The 14,969-nt window shown below is 48.1% G+C and overlaps 1 protein-coding gene across 6 annotated transcripts in view; it reads left to right on the top strand.

The window, feature by feature from the left end:
- The window catches only part of SUSD4 (sushi domain containing 4), a 123,582-nt gene that overhangs the window by 56,425 nt on the left and 52,188 nt on the right, over positions 1–14,969 (top strand). For 5 of the 6 annotated variants that reach the window (XM_046679096.1, XM_046679093.1, XM_046679097.1 and 2 more), the window contains one exon: positions 7,476–7,688. The exons of the other annotated variant lie outside the window; for it this stretch is intronic. In XM_046679096.1, coding sequence (XP_046535052.1) covers positions 7,476–7,688 — 213 coding nt within the window. The remainder of the gene's footprint in view (positions 1–7,475; positions 7,689–14,969) is intronic. 6 annotated transcript variants of the gene reach the window in all.

Here is a 14,969-nt window from a genome sequence, read left to right on the forward strand (position 1 = left end):
ATTCACAGACATGAAACCTGACAGAGAAAGTCTAAGTGGAGACAACATCGTAAGTGGCGGGAGCACTGGACAGTGAGTCAGAAGGCCCTGGTTTTAGTTCCAGCTGCACAGTTCACCATCAGAGTGACTGGCCCAGCCACTTAACCTCTCCAGGCCCCGGGGTCCTCTGGGAGACAATAGAGTCAGACCAGAGACCTCTAAGGTGATTGTCATGCCGACTGTGTGAGACTGAGCATGAGCGAGTTCTGTGAGGACGGCTGGGGGCTGCTCTTGATCCCACTTAGACTTTGCAAACATGTCTGTTTAAACTTTAGCAGGAATGCCCCTGTACTCACTAGCCCCAGGGCTCTCCCACTAAGTAAATGCATAAAAAATCAATTTCTGTGTCTATATCCTGTTTCTTCCCCTGAAGACTCATAGAGCAGTTTACAGAGAACTGGCAAACCCAGCCCTAGCTCTAAATTGATTTGGCTACATTCGATACACTCTTCCCTTTCTGGAATATGACTTTTCAGTTATAATAAGCCAAAAGATTGCTTTTCACACCTCTTTCATTTTTATGATTCTTTTCAAAGGCTTCTTATGCGGCTCACAGTAAAACTGCCTGGTGGGTTTCAGAGACTCGAAAGTATCCGAACCAGAAGCATCAAGAGCTCATAATGAGACCGAGGGTCTGAGGCCTTTGTGGTGGAGACGGGGGCCTTCTCCATCCCTGTTGCTGCTGCAGCTTTCGATCTGGAGAAAAGGAAAAGAGGAGATCCTGCCTTCCATTGAGACCCAGGGTCCAAATTACAGTTCTGCCCTTGACTTGTTCCTGAGCTCACAAACGCAGGGTGAGAAAGTCGGTGGCAGTAATGGAGATACCAGGACCCAAGAGGGTGACACAAGCCGAGAAAGCACAGAGGGACTGCAGGCCGGGACTCTACCCGGCGCTGTTCAGACCTCAGGGCCCAGGCACTGCCCCACCCAACAGGCTGCGTACCTCAACTCAGCGGTCCAGAGAGAAATAGCGTCCTCTGGAGTGTGGGGGCAGTCAGCATTCATGTCATTTGTTTTTTGGATTTTTTTCTTTGAGGAAGATTGGCCCTGAGCTAACATCTGTGCCCATCTTCCTCTATTTTATATGTGGTACACCTGCCACAGCATGGCTTGATGAGCGGTGTGTAGATCTGCTCCCGGGATCCAAATCGGTGAACCCTGGGCTGCCAAAGTGGAATGTGCAAACTTAACCGCTGTGTCACTGGGCTGGCCCCTCGTTTGTATTTTTAAAGTGCCTGAGTACCTTTAGAAAAGCTGGGGTCTGGGTTCTCCAGAGAAAGCAGAACCAACAGGAGATATATACGTAGTTCACACACACACACACACACACACACACACACACACACACACTATAAGGAATTGGCTAGTGCACTTCTGGGGACCAAGAAGTCCAAGATCTGCAGCTGACAGCCTGGAGACCCAGGAGAGCTGATGATGTAAGTTCCAGTCTGAGTCTGAGTCTGAGTCCAAAGGCAGGAGAAGATTGATGTGCCAGCTTGAAGACAGTCAGGCAGAGAGAAAGAATTCTCTCACTCAGCCTTTTGTTCTCTTCAGGCCTTCAACAGATTAGACAAGGCCCACCCACACTGGAGAAGGCAGTCGTCTGCTGGCTCAAATGTGAATCTCATCCAGAAGCACCCTCACAGACAAGCCCAGAATAACGTTTCACCAAATCTCTGGGCATCCCATGGCCCAGGCAAGGTGACACATCAAATGAACCATCGCAAAGACTGTCTCTTGTAGACAAGTGCCACATTCTGAATTGAATTTAACTGCCCGCTAGGGGCTGCCACTTCCGAGGACTTATCAAAATGGAATGTTCCCTTTTCCTGCCACTTTCCCCCAAAGACACATACTGGAAACCATTCTGTGAACTCGTTTCTCTTCTCCAGGCTCTGGCTGCTTCGTTCCAAAGCATACGCAGAATTTGAAGCCTGGGAGGGAAATCGGTGGGGACTTCAGGAATACACATTCCTAGGAGACGATGATTTGAGTGGCCCGCACGCAAGCTATTTTCCGCTCCTCTTCCCTGACTCCTCAGCCAGCTCTCCCCCTTAATGGGTCTGTTATCTGGTGGGGCTGATCTTCACCATTGTAGAAAGACACTGAGAAAACCACTCTACAGAAAAATGACTCAGGCTGGGAACTGATCCGCTGGGGGGTAATTTGAAAAGTGGACTCTGAAGCTCTCGCAAGCCCTAGAAAATTACTGTCTTGCTCAATGGGATTTAGTTGTCCAAAATGAAGAATATTCTCTGCTTGTGCCATCCTGTTTTCTGATTGCTCTCTTTTCACAACTTGTGCCCGTCCTCTCAATCAATGGCTCAATCCCATGGCCAGCGGCAGGCTGATCACCAGCACTGTGCCAGGCCTGGACACAGGGCCAGAGGTTAGTTATGGCTTATGTGAAAGCAGAGAAAGTGGATGCGAATCCTTTTTCAAAAGGGAAGGAATAAGTAAAGAAAGAGGACAGAATTGGATTCGTGAGGAAATTCGGTTGTTCTCACATTGTAATTTGCATGACGCTCTCATCATTTATTCATTAGAGCAGGAGTCATTTTTCTGATGGATTCAGGGCTGGATCTTCAGCGCTCGCTTGAATTATCTGTCCTTCTCTGACACAGAATAGCTTGGTGGCCCTGGGCAGGGAGGTGTGACAAGCTGAGGGGTCTATGCCTAGGACTCAGCAGTCTGCGTGGCCCAATTGTCAGCAGGGGTGACTGGCCAAAATGGTGTGTAAGGGGAGACATGTATGTCTCAGCCAAGTTGCTAGCACAGACCAACCTCTGGCCCTACTTTGGAGAGAGAGGAGGAGGGGTGAAGTGCTTGAAGATGTGGATAGAAGAAGGTTGTAAAAAATTAAGGAATGTAGTCCACTCAGGTTGGGAGAAGAAAGGAAGGTGAGAGGTGTTAGGAGAGAGTGTGTCAGTGCTGGGGAGAGCATTTCACACCCCCCTTGTCTGTGGGACTATCAGAGCAATAGGTGTTGCTGTTTGGTGGGACGGGGTTGGGTTGTTTGCCTGATGAGTCAAGCAGAGTAGTTGGCATGTGGCTTTGTCTATCCAACCATCCGTCCATCCATCCACCCATCTATCCTTATCCATTCACCCACCTATCCTCTATCCATTCATCCATCCATCTTCTATCCATCCCTCCATCCATTCACCCACCTATCCTCTACCCATCCCTCAATCCACCCATCCTCTATCTATTCGTCTACCCACATTCTATCTGTTCATCCATCCATCCATCCATTCATCTTCTATCCATCCCTCCATCCATCTATCCACCCACCGTCCTCTATCCATCCCTTCATCTATCCATCCACCCATCCTTCATTAGCAGCACTGTGGAATGCCCACACTCACTGCATACCATGCTAGGTGATGAGGAGATGAAGAAAAAGACCTGGTCTCCCCCTCCAGGAATTCACAGCCCAGTGGGAGGGACAGCTAAGTAGACCAGCAATGACAGTCAGGGTGAGGAGCGCTGTAAGAGAGGTGAGCCTGGGGTGCCTTGATGGAAGAGAGGCCTGCTATTCAGACTCTAAAGGGGGAGGGAAGGCTCCCAGAGGAGGCCTTATTTAACTGAGTCCTGAAAGATGAGCACGTGTAGGGAGCATCCTTCTCTTAGTGGACGTTCCAGTGTAACTGCCTTTCCTGCCTCAGTGGAAGGCGAGTCCCTCCTCCAGGGTTTGGGTCCCCTCCCTGCCCACATCCAGGTGGGGGGAACTTACCTCGTCTGCCTCCCCTGTGCTCCCGCTCACCTGCAGCCTTTCTTTCTCTCTGCTGTGTAGAGACGTATTCAGATCTCTTTCATCTTAACATTTTAATACAATGATAATAAAACCCCTCCCTTGGCCCTGACCCCGGGATAACTGCCACCCTATGTTCCGTTCACACTAAGCATCTTGAAAGAGAGACCATTCTGACTGTCACCCTTTCCCCTTCAGACATCAGCGGGCGGGCTCCTCCCCCAGGGGTAGTTCTTCCTGTCCCTGAAGCTGCCCGGGCAGTGGTCCCAGTGTCCTCCCTCTTTAGCGGGGGGATGCTTCTCAGACCTTTGCTTAGCTGACCTATGGGTGACGTCTGACGTGGCCCTCATCCTTCCTTCCTGATCCCTTCCCCTTGCCTCAGTGACACGTCAGGTCTTCCTTCTCCATGGCCCTGTGTTCTCAGTGTCCTTCGTGGGTGCCTCTGTCTTAGTTATGTGTCCTCAACGGCTCTTCCTCTCATTCCATATTTGTTCCCAGGAGAGCACGCCCACCCATGCCTTCAGCTGCCACCCGTGCAAGACACCCAGCTCAGGGACTGTGGAGCTTCAGGCTCAGTTCTCCAGCTGATCACCAGACACTCTGCCTGGGTGTCCCCGGAGATCTCAAACTCACGCACTCATTGTCCTCCCAGGGCCACTCTTCGTCTTGCCCTATCAATCTAAGAGCACGGCACCGCCATCTTCTCTGTCGTCAGCGTCAGAACCTGGGAGTCATCCTAGATGCCACCTTTTAACTCGTTCTCCTCACCCCACACCCCCCGCAGTCGGTCACCAGGTTGTGTGGTTCTGTGTCCTTAATGTCTTTGTGGCCATCTCTATTCCATTGCCTCTGCCTTCTTTCTGACTCATCGTTTCTCACCCCAATTACTGCAGTAGCCTGGCAGTTCCACAGATCTCAAGGGCTGGCCCTCCTTTGGGGGCTGGAGGGCTGCCTAAGTGTCATTTGGAGAGCTTTCTGAAACTACAGGCCCCACCCAGAAAGATCCCAGATCAGTGGCTCCATCTTTTTTCACAGCTGCCCCCAGGATCCTCAGGTGCAGCTGGTGGCCTGGGAGGCACTTCTGATGATCTTCCTGCTTGGTCTATACCAGTCAGTCCCCCACATGGGTATGAGAGAGATCGTTCAAAAATGCAAATCTGATCCCAATCATGAGTTTGTTCAAAGCTCTCCGTCTCCGCCACAAGCCGCCTGCTCGCATGTCAAGTCTGAAGTCTTAGCTGACACATACAGCCTTTGGGATGTGCCTCCGTCTCTTGCCCTTTTCTCATCCCCCAGGGCTCCAGCTACAGCAGCACCCTGCCCTCAGCCTGGCAGAATCACCCCTTACCTGAAATATGCTTAGCTACCTCCCACCCCCATGCCTTCCGGCTTCTCTCTGCTACACCCTTCCAGTGGCCAGTGTCTGCTCATCCTAAGGATTCAGCTTGAGGCCTTCCAGAGGCTTCTCCATCCTCTGTTGCAGCCCTTAGCTTAGCCTTCTGAGGCCACCCAGACTGATACATGTGCCCAACCTCAAAGCTATGAGAGCAGAGACAGGTTCTAGTTGACTTACAGTGTGTGAGAGAATGACTTTCACCTACAGACTGCCAGAAATGTCCAGACCACTCAGGTTCTGTACGTTCATGCTGCTAGGCTTTCTAGGCTGTGATGGAATTATGAATTCCATTACTGCTCATTCTGCCACCTCAATGCCATAATGGATGTGCGTTGAAAGGACCCACCCTGAGACCGCCAGACTCTGAAAGAAATCATTGACATTCATCCCTTAGGAAGTGCTTGACAATCTACAGTACTTGCCTTCTAAATAAAACATGAAGCCATCACTTAATGACTTGCCAATACTTTACAGCCCTCCCCGCAGACAGCTGTTAATCACCCCTCTGCCGGGCTGGACACAGCCTGGCATGTGTCCATGCCATCAGGGTGCTCAGTACCAACAGTGAGAGAGGAGAGCTGAGAAGGCTGGATGGCGTCTCCTTCATCAAAGCATCCTCTGTTTGATAAAATATCACACCTGCTCCCGCTCAAAGATGGAGTAGAATTGCTTGTAGATGCTGTCTTCCCTCCTGCCTTCCTCCTTGGCTTTTCGCTCACTCCACAATGCCTCATGGCCTCTGTAGAACGAGCACTTTATGACTTTGGGACATCCCGCCACCACAGTGCCTCGTGTGCTGTGTGGCTTTCAGCACAGCAGCGCTGGCAGGACGTCCAGGGTCATGAGGCCAGTCGTGGTGAGCAGTGAGTGAGTCCTGCATGAGCACATGAAAGTTGGGGTGGCGGAATCACCTACCAGCTTGAAGACCTTTTGCAAGATTTGATTTTGTAAGAAAACGGTGTAGAATGCCTTCATAGCGCTCAGGAGATTATGGTCCTCTGTGATGTTTATGTTCCTTCCCTTTGATGGTATGTTTGGAGCGTTATGCACATGGAGGACCCCTTCTTATCCTTGGCCTTCCCCAACCAGCTCATGACATCCCTGTTTGTTTCAAGGATCTGCCTTCATCCCAGCCGTCTGGGCATCTCCCTCACCTGCATCCAGCCTGTTGACGAGGGGACCTGGAGCCGAGCTGCCTCACATGCGTGCGCCCTCCTCTCTGCCTCCAGCCCTGGCAGGCCCATCACCTCTCCCCCACACCATTGCCTCAGTCTCCTGGCCGAGCTTCTGGGCTCTTCTTCCTTCAGTTAATCCCTCAAGCTGCCATCCTGTCGAGCTCCCGGTGCCCTCTGCCCTGCTCCATGGCTCCACACTGGCCGCCTCGCTTAGCCTGGCTTTCTAGGGTCATCCCAATATGTCTCCAACTCCGTTTTCAGCTCTGTTTATTCAGTCAGCAAACATTTGTGGAGCACTTCCTACACAGAACTGGGATAGATTCTGCGGGATACCAAAGGGAAAAATGTCACAGGACCTGTCTTTGGAAGGGCTCATGGCCCTGGATGAGAGGTGGCCATTCTCCAAATAATTCAGTGTGGAGCTGTGTTCACGTTACACTGGTGGAACAAAGAGGGGATGGGTTGGGGAGAATAGGGTTAAGGAAGGCATCCCAGAGGAGGAGAAACTTGAAGTAGGCCTGGCAGACGGAGTGAGGGCAAGGGGAAGAGGAGATGTGGGTGTCCCACAGCCTCTCCTGCACACACCGTAGAAGTCTCATATCCACTTGCTTGCTCCCCACACAAGGCCCGCTCTCCTCCCCTCCCCGGCCATTGCTCATGCCATTCCCCTGTTAGAACACTATCCACACCTCCCTCCACAGAGTCAGTTCCGTCTGGTGAAATCTTACCCATCCTTCAAGGCCTGACTCAGATTCCATCTCCTCCTTCCCTGCTGACTCCTCCCCGCTCGGCTCCCTTCAACATTTTGTATTTCTGTTGCAGCATTTACTACTTTGTATAGAGTTGTTTGCTTTTCCTCATCTCCCTACTCCTGGAACCTCCTTGAAGGGCTACATTAGCCATGGAATTGAAACCTCTAGTAAGTCGTGTTCTAAGCAAAGAGCAAACCACAGAGGGAAATGTGCGCTAGAATGTCTCTATTCTTGGCTTTCTGTAGGTGCCATTGGGTGGTCCCTGGCGAATGAAATAATACAGCATCTGCCATTATCTAGGAAGACCCTCGGCATTAGAATACGTTCAGAGGCACCTTTTCTTCTCTCTGTCAATGTAGGGTTCGATGACCTTCAGGTGTGTGCTGATCCAGGCGTCCCCGAGAATGGCTTCCGGACACCCAGTGGAGGGGTTTTCTTTGAAAGCTCTGTCACCCGATTTCACTGCCAAGACGGATTCAAGCTGAAGGGCTCTACAAAGAGACTGTGTATGAAACATCTTAATGGAACCCTAGGCTGGATCCCGAGTGATAGACCCGTTTGTGTGCAAGAAGGTAAAGTGCTCACCCCCCCACCACCGTCCTCCCAGGAAGCCACTCATGTGGTCAGCTTGCATGGCCATGACCACAAGAATGGGAGACTATGTGCCGGAGGGGGCAGTACCCGGGGCTGCTCGCTCTGCTTCAGGGCTCACCCTGCATCCTGACAGAAGAGCATGAGTGTGTCATGAGGGCTGGAGGAGGGGAGAGATTCATCTCAGCATTGGAAGTAATTGTCTTCCTTCTCCATCTCAATTACAGTCCAATTCATCACCATTTCTGTCAATGCAAGAGAGCAACTCAGATAACATTAAAGACTATTTGTTATTGGGCTGTCAAATCAGCCCTCGTTTCCATGTTACTCAATAAAAGGCGCAGTAAATATATTGAGTAAAAACTGCATATAATGATACAGAAGATGCATGTGCTACTGAGGATTAAATCAATTGCTACTTATCAGGTCTGTGTTAGACATGATTCATTTAAAGAAAGAAAGAACTGTGGCAAGCAATGACAGATTGACAAGGTAGACATTTATTTCTAGTAATTAGCCCTAAATCTGTTGGTTGAAACAACTTTATGTATTTTTTTGTTTTTACTCTATGGAGACACTTTTGGAGTTTCAAAGAATGCATTGAATTTAACTAATTGGATTGCCAAATTGTTATGTATGTTAGGTATCTCCAAGGATCAGCAAGGCTGATGTAGGAATAGGCATGAATCGAGAACTGATTCTAGCCCCAAATTTCCATGAGGCATGGAACTTACATTTCATTGCGTTCATTAGAAATGAATTTCAGTTTCTCTTAACATCATTATTGATTTTATTTTGGGATGGAGCTTTTCTAATAACGATATGTACACTAATATTCTGATTTAGTGTGTATCATCTTTATGCAACTTTTTAAATAATTTAATTCAGCAAGCTTTTATCAGGCATCTATTATGCTCCTCATCGGAATTATCAAGGATGAGTAAGATGATGTGTTACCTTTAAGATACTTGTTATCTTTGCTTTTATTTTCAAGGTATTTTTTTAAAAAGCCAAAATTAATATAAAGAATTAAGGTTTTTAAGAATAAATTCATTTTTTTCCTTTTACATGCAGCCATGCGAGCTGTGATTTCCGTAAGAGTCTATTACTTAAAAGATTATCTGGTTTGTCTATATAGACTTCGCTGCTAAAAACTATGGCCTAAGATACCCAGTGCTTGAAACCCAGACAAACTCAAAAACATCAGAGAACAAAGAAAACCAATAGACTTCCTGAATATTGCCCAGAGATGAAGGCCCTCCATTGTTTGAACATCCTAGGAACAAAAAAAAAGGTTTATCCCTTTTAGATGAGCTGTTTTCCAACCCTGTACGTAACTACAAAATACATAGTAATTCCAGGAAAGGGAGGGAGAAATCACGTTGGAGTAGAAGATTCTGTTGTGCGGGTCTGTGTGCATAATTCTGGACACTCAGCCGCAAATTTGCGGGAGGGGCCGTGCACATGGGGACAGCATTGGAGATTCCGCTTTCACTGTCCAACCATAAAATAAGACCAGGTGTTTGTAAAGGAGGGTCCAGGACTCTGTAATCCAGTTAAGATGTTGTGTTCTAGTCGTCATTTTAGAAAGTCTGGAAGAACAGTATTGCCTTTCTAAGTACAATAGTGTCATTATTTTTAACGTTAATGGTAATTTTGTTGGTCTTTGAAAGATCTGTATAAAGAGACTGCTTTTGTTGCCCTGACGGTGGAGAAAATCATAGTTGTTAATGTCCTGGTAAGTCTTCTTTATTCTACGTGGTTTACAGGGGGCGAGGGGCACAGAGAAGTCTGTACCCTGGATGTCATAGAACAGTGAAGAAGCTAAACTTTTTTTCCCTCGATTTGTAAATGGCTTTACTCCCTGATCAGGATTTATGCTGGGCAAATAGTAAGGGCCGCTGAATTCATTTGTTTCCCTTGTCAGGTAATTCTTAGAGAGCTAATGGATTTTCGCGTGGTGGTAATAGTAATAACAGTAATAAATTATCACAGCTTTTATAGGTCATTAAAGTTGAAAAGTGCTTTCGGATTCACTGTCTCATTTCACATGGCAACCACCCTAAAAAATGAGTCTTATTGTCCTCGTTTCCTGATTAGGAAACTGAGGCTCAGAGAAGTTACTCACTTTGCCAAAGTCACACAGCTGAGGGGTAAGCAGCAGATCTGTAACTAGTTCTAAGCGAGTCTTTTTTCCTTTACAAGGCTATGTCTAGCTTTCTTCTTTGTGCCGCAAAAGCCCCCCCTCTGATCAGTTACTCAACGGCACATTGTTACAGCAAATGGAGTTGTCGACGTTCAGGGTTGAAGGGACTCATAGAAATCATATAATCCAAGCTCTCATTCTAATTTAGGGTTTTTTTGATCAATAGAGAAACTGAGTCTCAGAGAAGTTAAGAGCCTTCCCAGAGTTAAATGATGATTTAGGGACAGATCTGTTTTAGCCCCATCTTGTCACTGTGACCTGGACTCCCTCCAGTCTTTTACGCTGTCAGCCAGTTCTGCCTGAGACGCAGATTTTTAAAAAATAGGTTCATATGCGTTAAAATGCTCTATAACAGTAATGTGCTCTACAGAAGCAAGGTGGTATTAGGCAGGTATTTCCTCGAGCATTCGCCCAGATTGCCTTTTATTCTCCACTTCACTCTGCCACATGCACCAGCTGTCTCCCTTCTCCCACGACCACTTTCTTCCAGTCTAAATTGCTTATTCCAAGTAAACTCAACACAGAAAAGTTTGGACTTATAGAATTGCTAATACAGGCGATGAGTGAGTTTCATGGCATCTAAAGCCTTCAGCCTAAGAGATGTCCCTGCTTCTCTGAGTGGCTTCTGCAAGCCTGGAGCCTGCATGTCCCTAAGCAGGGGTGAGAGTGATTATGGTCTAGGGAGCAGGGGAGGTGACCGGTAGGGAGGAGAGGAGACCCTGGAATTGGCACAGGACTGCTGACATAGTAAGTACAGTGACCAAAGGCCAGGTGATAGCCACCATCTGGGCCTCTTCCTTTCCAATACCACTCCACTAGTCTAGTGGGGGACATTTTCCCTGGGTGAATAGGTCCCTTCCCCACATTTCCTAAGGAAAGGTAGAGGTAAATAAGATTGACTTTACCTACATCCACTTGACAAACTCTTGTTCAACACATGTCAACTCAGGGCACGGAAGGATGCTCTCCGGGCCCTGCAAGTCTTTGAAGGGGCTGAGTCACTGTCGTGGTGACTCAGGCTATGGTTTGGGTTTGCACGCCATCAAGAAGTAGTATATTTTAAAAATAAATGTCCTAAAGAGACGAAAATAAAATTAATTCCAATCTATTTATATTATGAACAAATATCATAGGGGAGGGGCAGAAAAGAATCAGTCTATACCTTGCCAAAACCTATTTGTTATCAATGTTAATGGAAATGTTTCATGACTTAACCATCCCTTGGTACAGCTGGGATACAGAAGCCATCTGAGCTCTTATGGCGTTGGTTATACTAGCTGGATACAAGGTTTCGTTTTTGTTTTTTACAAAGAGAGCTCAATAAATGATGGTGCATAGTTCCTGGGTAGGGTGAGAGCCTTACTTAGATTATGAGTCAACGTTCCACGACACCGAAACCCCTCCTTACTTAGTAGTCTCATTCCTGGGGAGGATGTTTGGGACATTTCTTAAGGACAGACCCCTCTGGCAGGAGCTTAAGCTTCTGGGTGGATTCAGGGTGTCCCTTGAGAACCTCTGGGTGAGGATGACATGCTCCTGGGACAGAAACACTTCTTCTTTTCTTCTTTGAGTTTCTTCTTCTGGAGTGTTCACTTGCGGAGGTAGGAGGAGACTAAATGAGAGCTGCTGTGGGCGTACCTTTTTATGAAATGGGGTTTTAGCATTTGAAGACTTCTTCACAGAGCTCTGCTTTACTCACCTTCTCCTTGAGCAGCTCCACGCATAGTGGTCTCCCTGGTCATTTGGTTGCAAGTAAATTTCCAATAAATCCATGTAAAGCAAATAAAAAAGAATTTCGGGGAAGCTGGAGTCCGGCAGGTCTTGCAGATGGCTCATTTCAACGTGAGTCTTCCGCAGCAGGTTCAGTCCCAGCTTAAGGGCACGGTGGAGCTCTTCCGGACAAGCCAGGCATAACGCTATTGACGGCTTCCGCGTCTGCAGAGTGCCACTCACTGAGGATGAACTGGCTGAGCAGAGGCTTGCTCAGGAAACCCTGCCGCTGTGATTGGCTAGTCAATTCCTTGTGAGCTGGAGAGGAGCAGAAGGACTGACTAGGAGATAAAAGGGTTGTTCCATGTAACCCCTGTAAGGAGAGCCCCCCACCCCTTGGGATGGTTTTCCTCGTGGTGAGAATGTCACCCACCAGCATGGCCCCTTGCTGACACCTGGTACCTAGGTCCTGCAGCGCCATGTGGATAGCGGGGGTCTTGCAAGGTGGAGCCTGTGAGCATGGGCTGAGGCAGACAGGGCCGGAACTGGTGACAATCCAAAGAACAACCTCATGCGACCCTTCAGTGCTTCTGTGGGAAAGGTGCCTCCCTCTGGGAGGATGTGGGTACAGGTGACGGGCTGTAGCCACGGTGCCTGTGACGACCAGCTCCACACTGGATGTCACCGTTTATACCCTGCGTGTCTGAGCAGGCAGCTCTCATCCATGAGTGGGAGCGAGGCCCAGCGTGCTGGCGGCTGTTTCCTGTGGCTGCTTCCTGCCCTGTCTTCTTTCACCACTTGGCCATTGGTCTGGTGGAGCTCATCTACCTCTGTCTTCACGTCATACCCCTCAGCCTTTAGATGGATGCTCTGGTTGAGACTTGCATCCCTCAGGTGGGCCTTTGCCTGTGAATACTCACACTCAGCTCCTTCAGAAGTTGCTGATTTTTTTTCTAGTCTTTTCTTTTACTGATTTTCCTGACTTTGGGGCTGCAAGTGCAGTTGGCTTCAGCCATTTATAGTCACTCACACGCAAGGAAAGCACATCAGCATTCTTTCCTTCCATACTTCTGATTGGCTTAGCACATATTTTACCATTGCTTTCCCCACAATTCACAGTATTGTCATGAGTGGAGAATGAGTTTTCTGTAGGGCATTGTGACTTGAGTTGGCTGTCCCAGGTCCTGCACTTTGGGGATGCTGACAAAGACAGGCAGGCGTTCAGAGAGGCAGCAGTTGACGGAGAAGGAGGAAGATTCCTAGAAAACCATCCAGAACCTGCCCCACCCCCATCACTAAAGGTACAGGCTCCCTTGGTGATGGCACCCTGCTCATCAGCGGCATGCAGACCTGTCCCCGGCCTCCACATTGCCTTTGTGTCCTCCTCTCAACAAGACTGCATTGTTTTAAGGAGGTGTCTATCCTATGCGTCAGGTACCATTGCTTTATCTTTTTTAATTACTACAGCAACCCTATCCAGAAAGTTCTGTTACCTTCTCTGCAAATGAGAAAGTGGAGGGTCAAAGGGGCTCAATTTCCCCCGGTCTCATAGGTAGCCAGTGGCAGCACTAGGATTCGCATCCAGATCTGTGCTTTCCAGTGCATTCATCTCACCTGACCAAAGATGATTTTTCCCGGAGAAAGGGAGATGGAGCAGGTGACACAAATCATAATGGCCCCAGATCCGTGCCCCCTGGGGGAGGCATCTTACTTAAAGAGGTAGGAAGCTGTCCATGCAGGCTCGGGTTCCCACAGTCAGCCAAGGACAACTTGCATTAAGAACTTGTGAAATATACATCTTCAGACCTCCTGCATGAGTACGTTAGGAGTGAGACCAAGGACTGTGTGTATTTTTTTTTTTTTTTTAAAGATTTTATTTTTTCCTTTTTCTCCCCAAAGCCCCCCCGGTACATAGTTGTGTATTCTTCGTTGTGGGTTCTTCTAGTTGTGGCATGTGGGACGCTGCCTCAGCGTGGTCTGATGAGCAGTGCCATGTCCGCGCCCAGGATTCGAACTAACGAAACACTGGGCCACCTGCAGCGGAGCGCGTGAACTTAACCACTCGGCCACGGGGCCAGCCCCTGGACTGTGTGTATTTTTTAAAACTCCCAGCTGATTCTTACACACAAAAAGATTTTAAGACTCGCTCATGCAACGATATGATGATAGTATTTTACAAGGGGGACGAGAACGTGATTTTCTCTAGTGTCAAACGGAGCTCCCGGGAGATCATTAATTTTTAGACTCAGAGAATGTCAGTGTTGTCATTTTACGAAAGAAGAAACTAAAGCCTGTAGAATTGAAGTGACTTATACAGTCACATGACGAATACCCTGGGGTTGCCACCAGCATCCTGACTCCTAGTTCAGTGCTCTTTCTACTGTACTGGTGGTATGCAACCCAGGCTGTGTGTCAGACTCACCTGGGGGACTTCTAGAAATATTAGTGCCCAGAACTTTCTCCAAGAGGATCTATTTTCATTGTTCTGGGCAGTGGGAGCTCAAGCATAGGTACTTCTGAAAGCTCCCAAGGTCATTTCAATTACCTCTGCCACCTGCTCTTTTTGGCTCCATCTCCCTCATTGTCTGGTTGTGGCTGCAGGTTGCACAGAGCACAGGAGAGCTGCCCCTGTCACTGCCCCAACTTGCTATGTCTCCACGCTCAGCCCCTCTTTGCCCCAGTTCCTTGCAGGGTGCAAGAGGGAAAATATTAATTCAGGCAGCAAGCGTTATTTTTAAATACTTACTAAAATGTTTTGACTCCCATGGACCTGACCAGGATTGCTATAAAAGATGAATAATTTGATGTTAAGAAGGTTCTTTGAGCTTCCTGAGGAAAAGGTGCAATGTGAGCTTAAGTAGTATTATTATATTATAAATTTTTAATTTCAGATTCAACTTGACTCATGAGCTAAAGCTGGCAGTAAAGATGGCAGATCACTCCTTTCTTCTTCTTCTTCTTTTTTCTTTTTGGTGAGGAAGATTGGCCATGAGCTAGCATCCATTGCCAATCTTCCTCTTATTGCTTGAGGAAGATTGTCACTGAGCTAACATCTGTGGCAATCTTCCTCTGTTTTTGCATGTGGGACACCGCCACAGCGTGGCTTGATGTGTGGTGTATATGTCCGCGCCTGGGATCTGAACCTCCGAACCCTGGGCCGCCAAAGTGCAGCACGTGAACTTAACCATCTGCCACCAGGCTGGCCCCAGATAACTCCTTTGTTCATTGAAACTGGCGGGTGCAGGCATTTTTCAAAAGCAGGGTATTCATCATATTCCTTTTTTATAGTTACTCCTATATTAAGGTGAGTTGTCTCCTGGCTCCAGAGACTTCACGAAAACAGATG

This window comes from Equus quagga, chromosome 12 (genome assembly GCF_021613505.1).
Source record: "Equus quagga isolate Etosha38 chromosome 12, UCLA_HA_Equagga_1.0, whole genome shotgun sequence".
Lineage (NCBI taxonomy): Eukaryota > Metazoa > Chordata > Mammalia > Perissodactyla > Equidae > Equus > Equus quagga.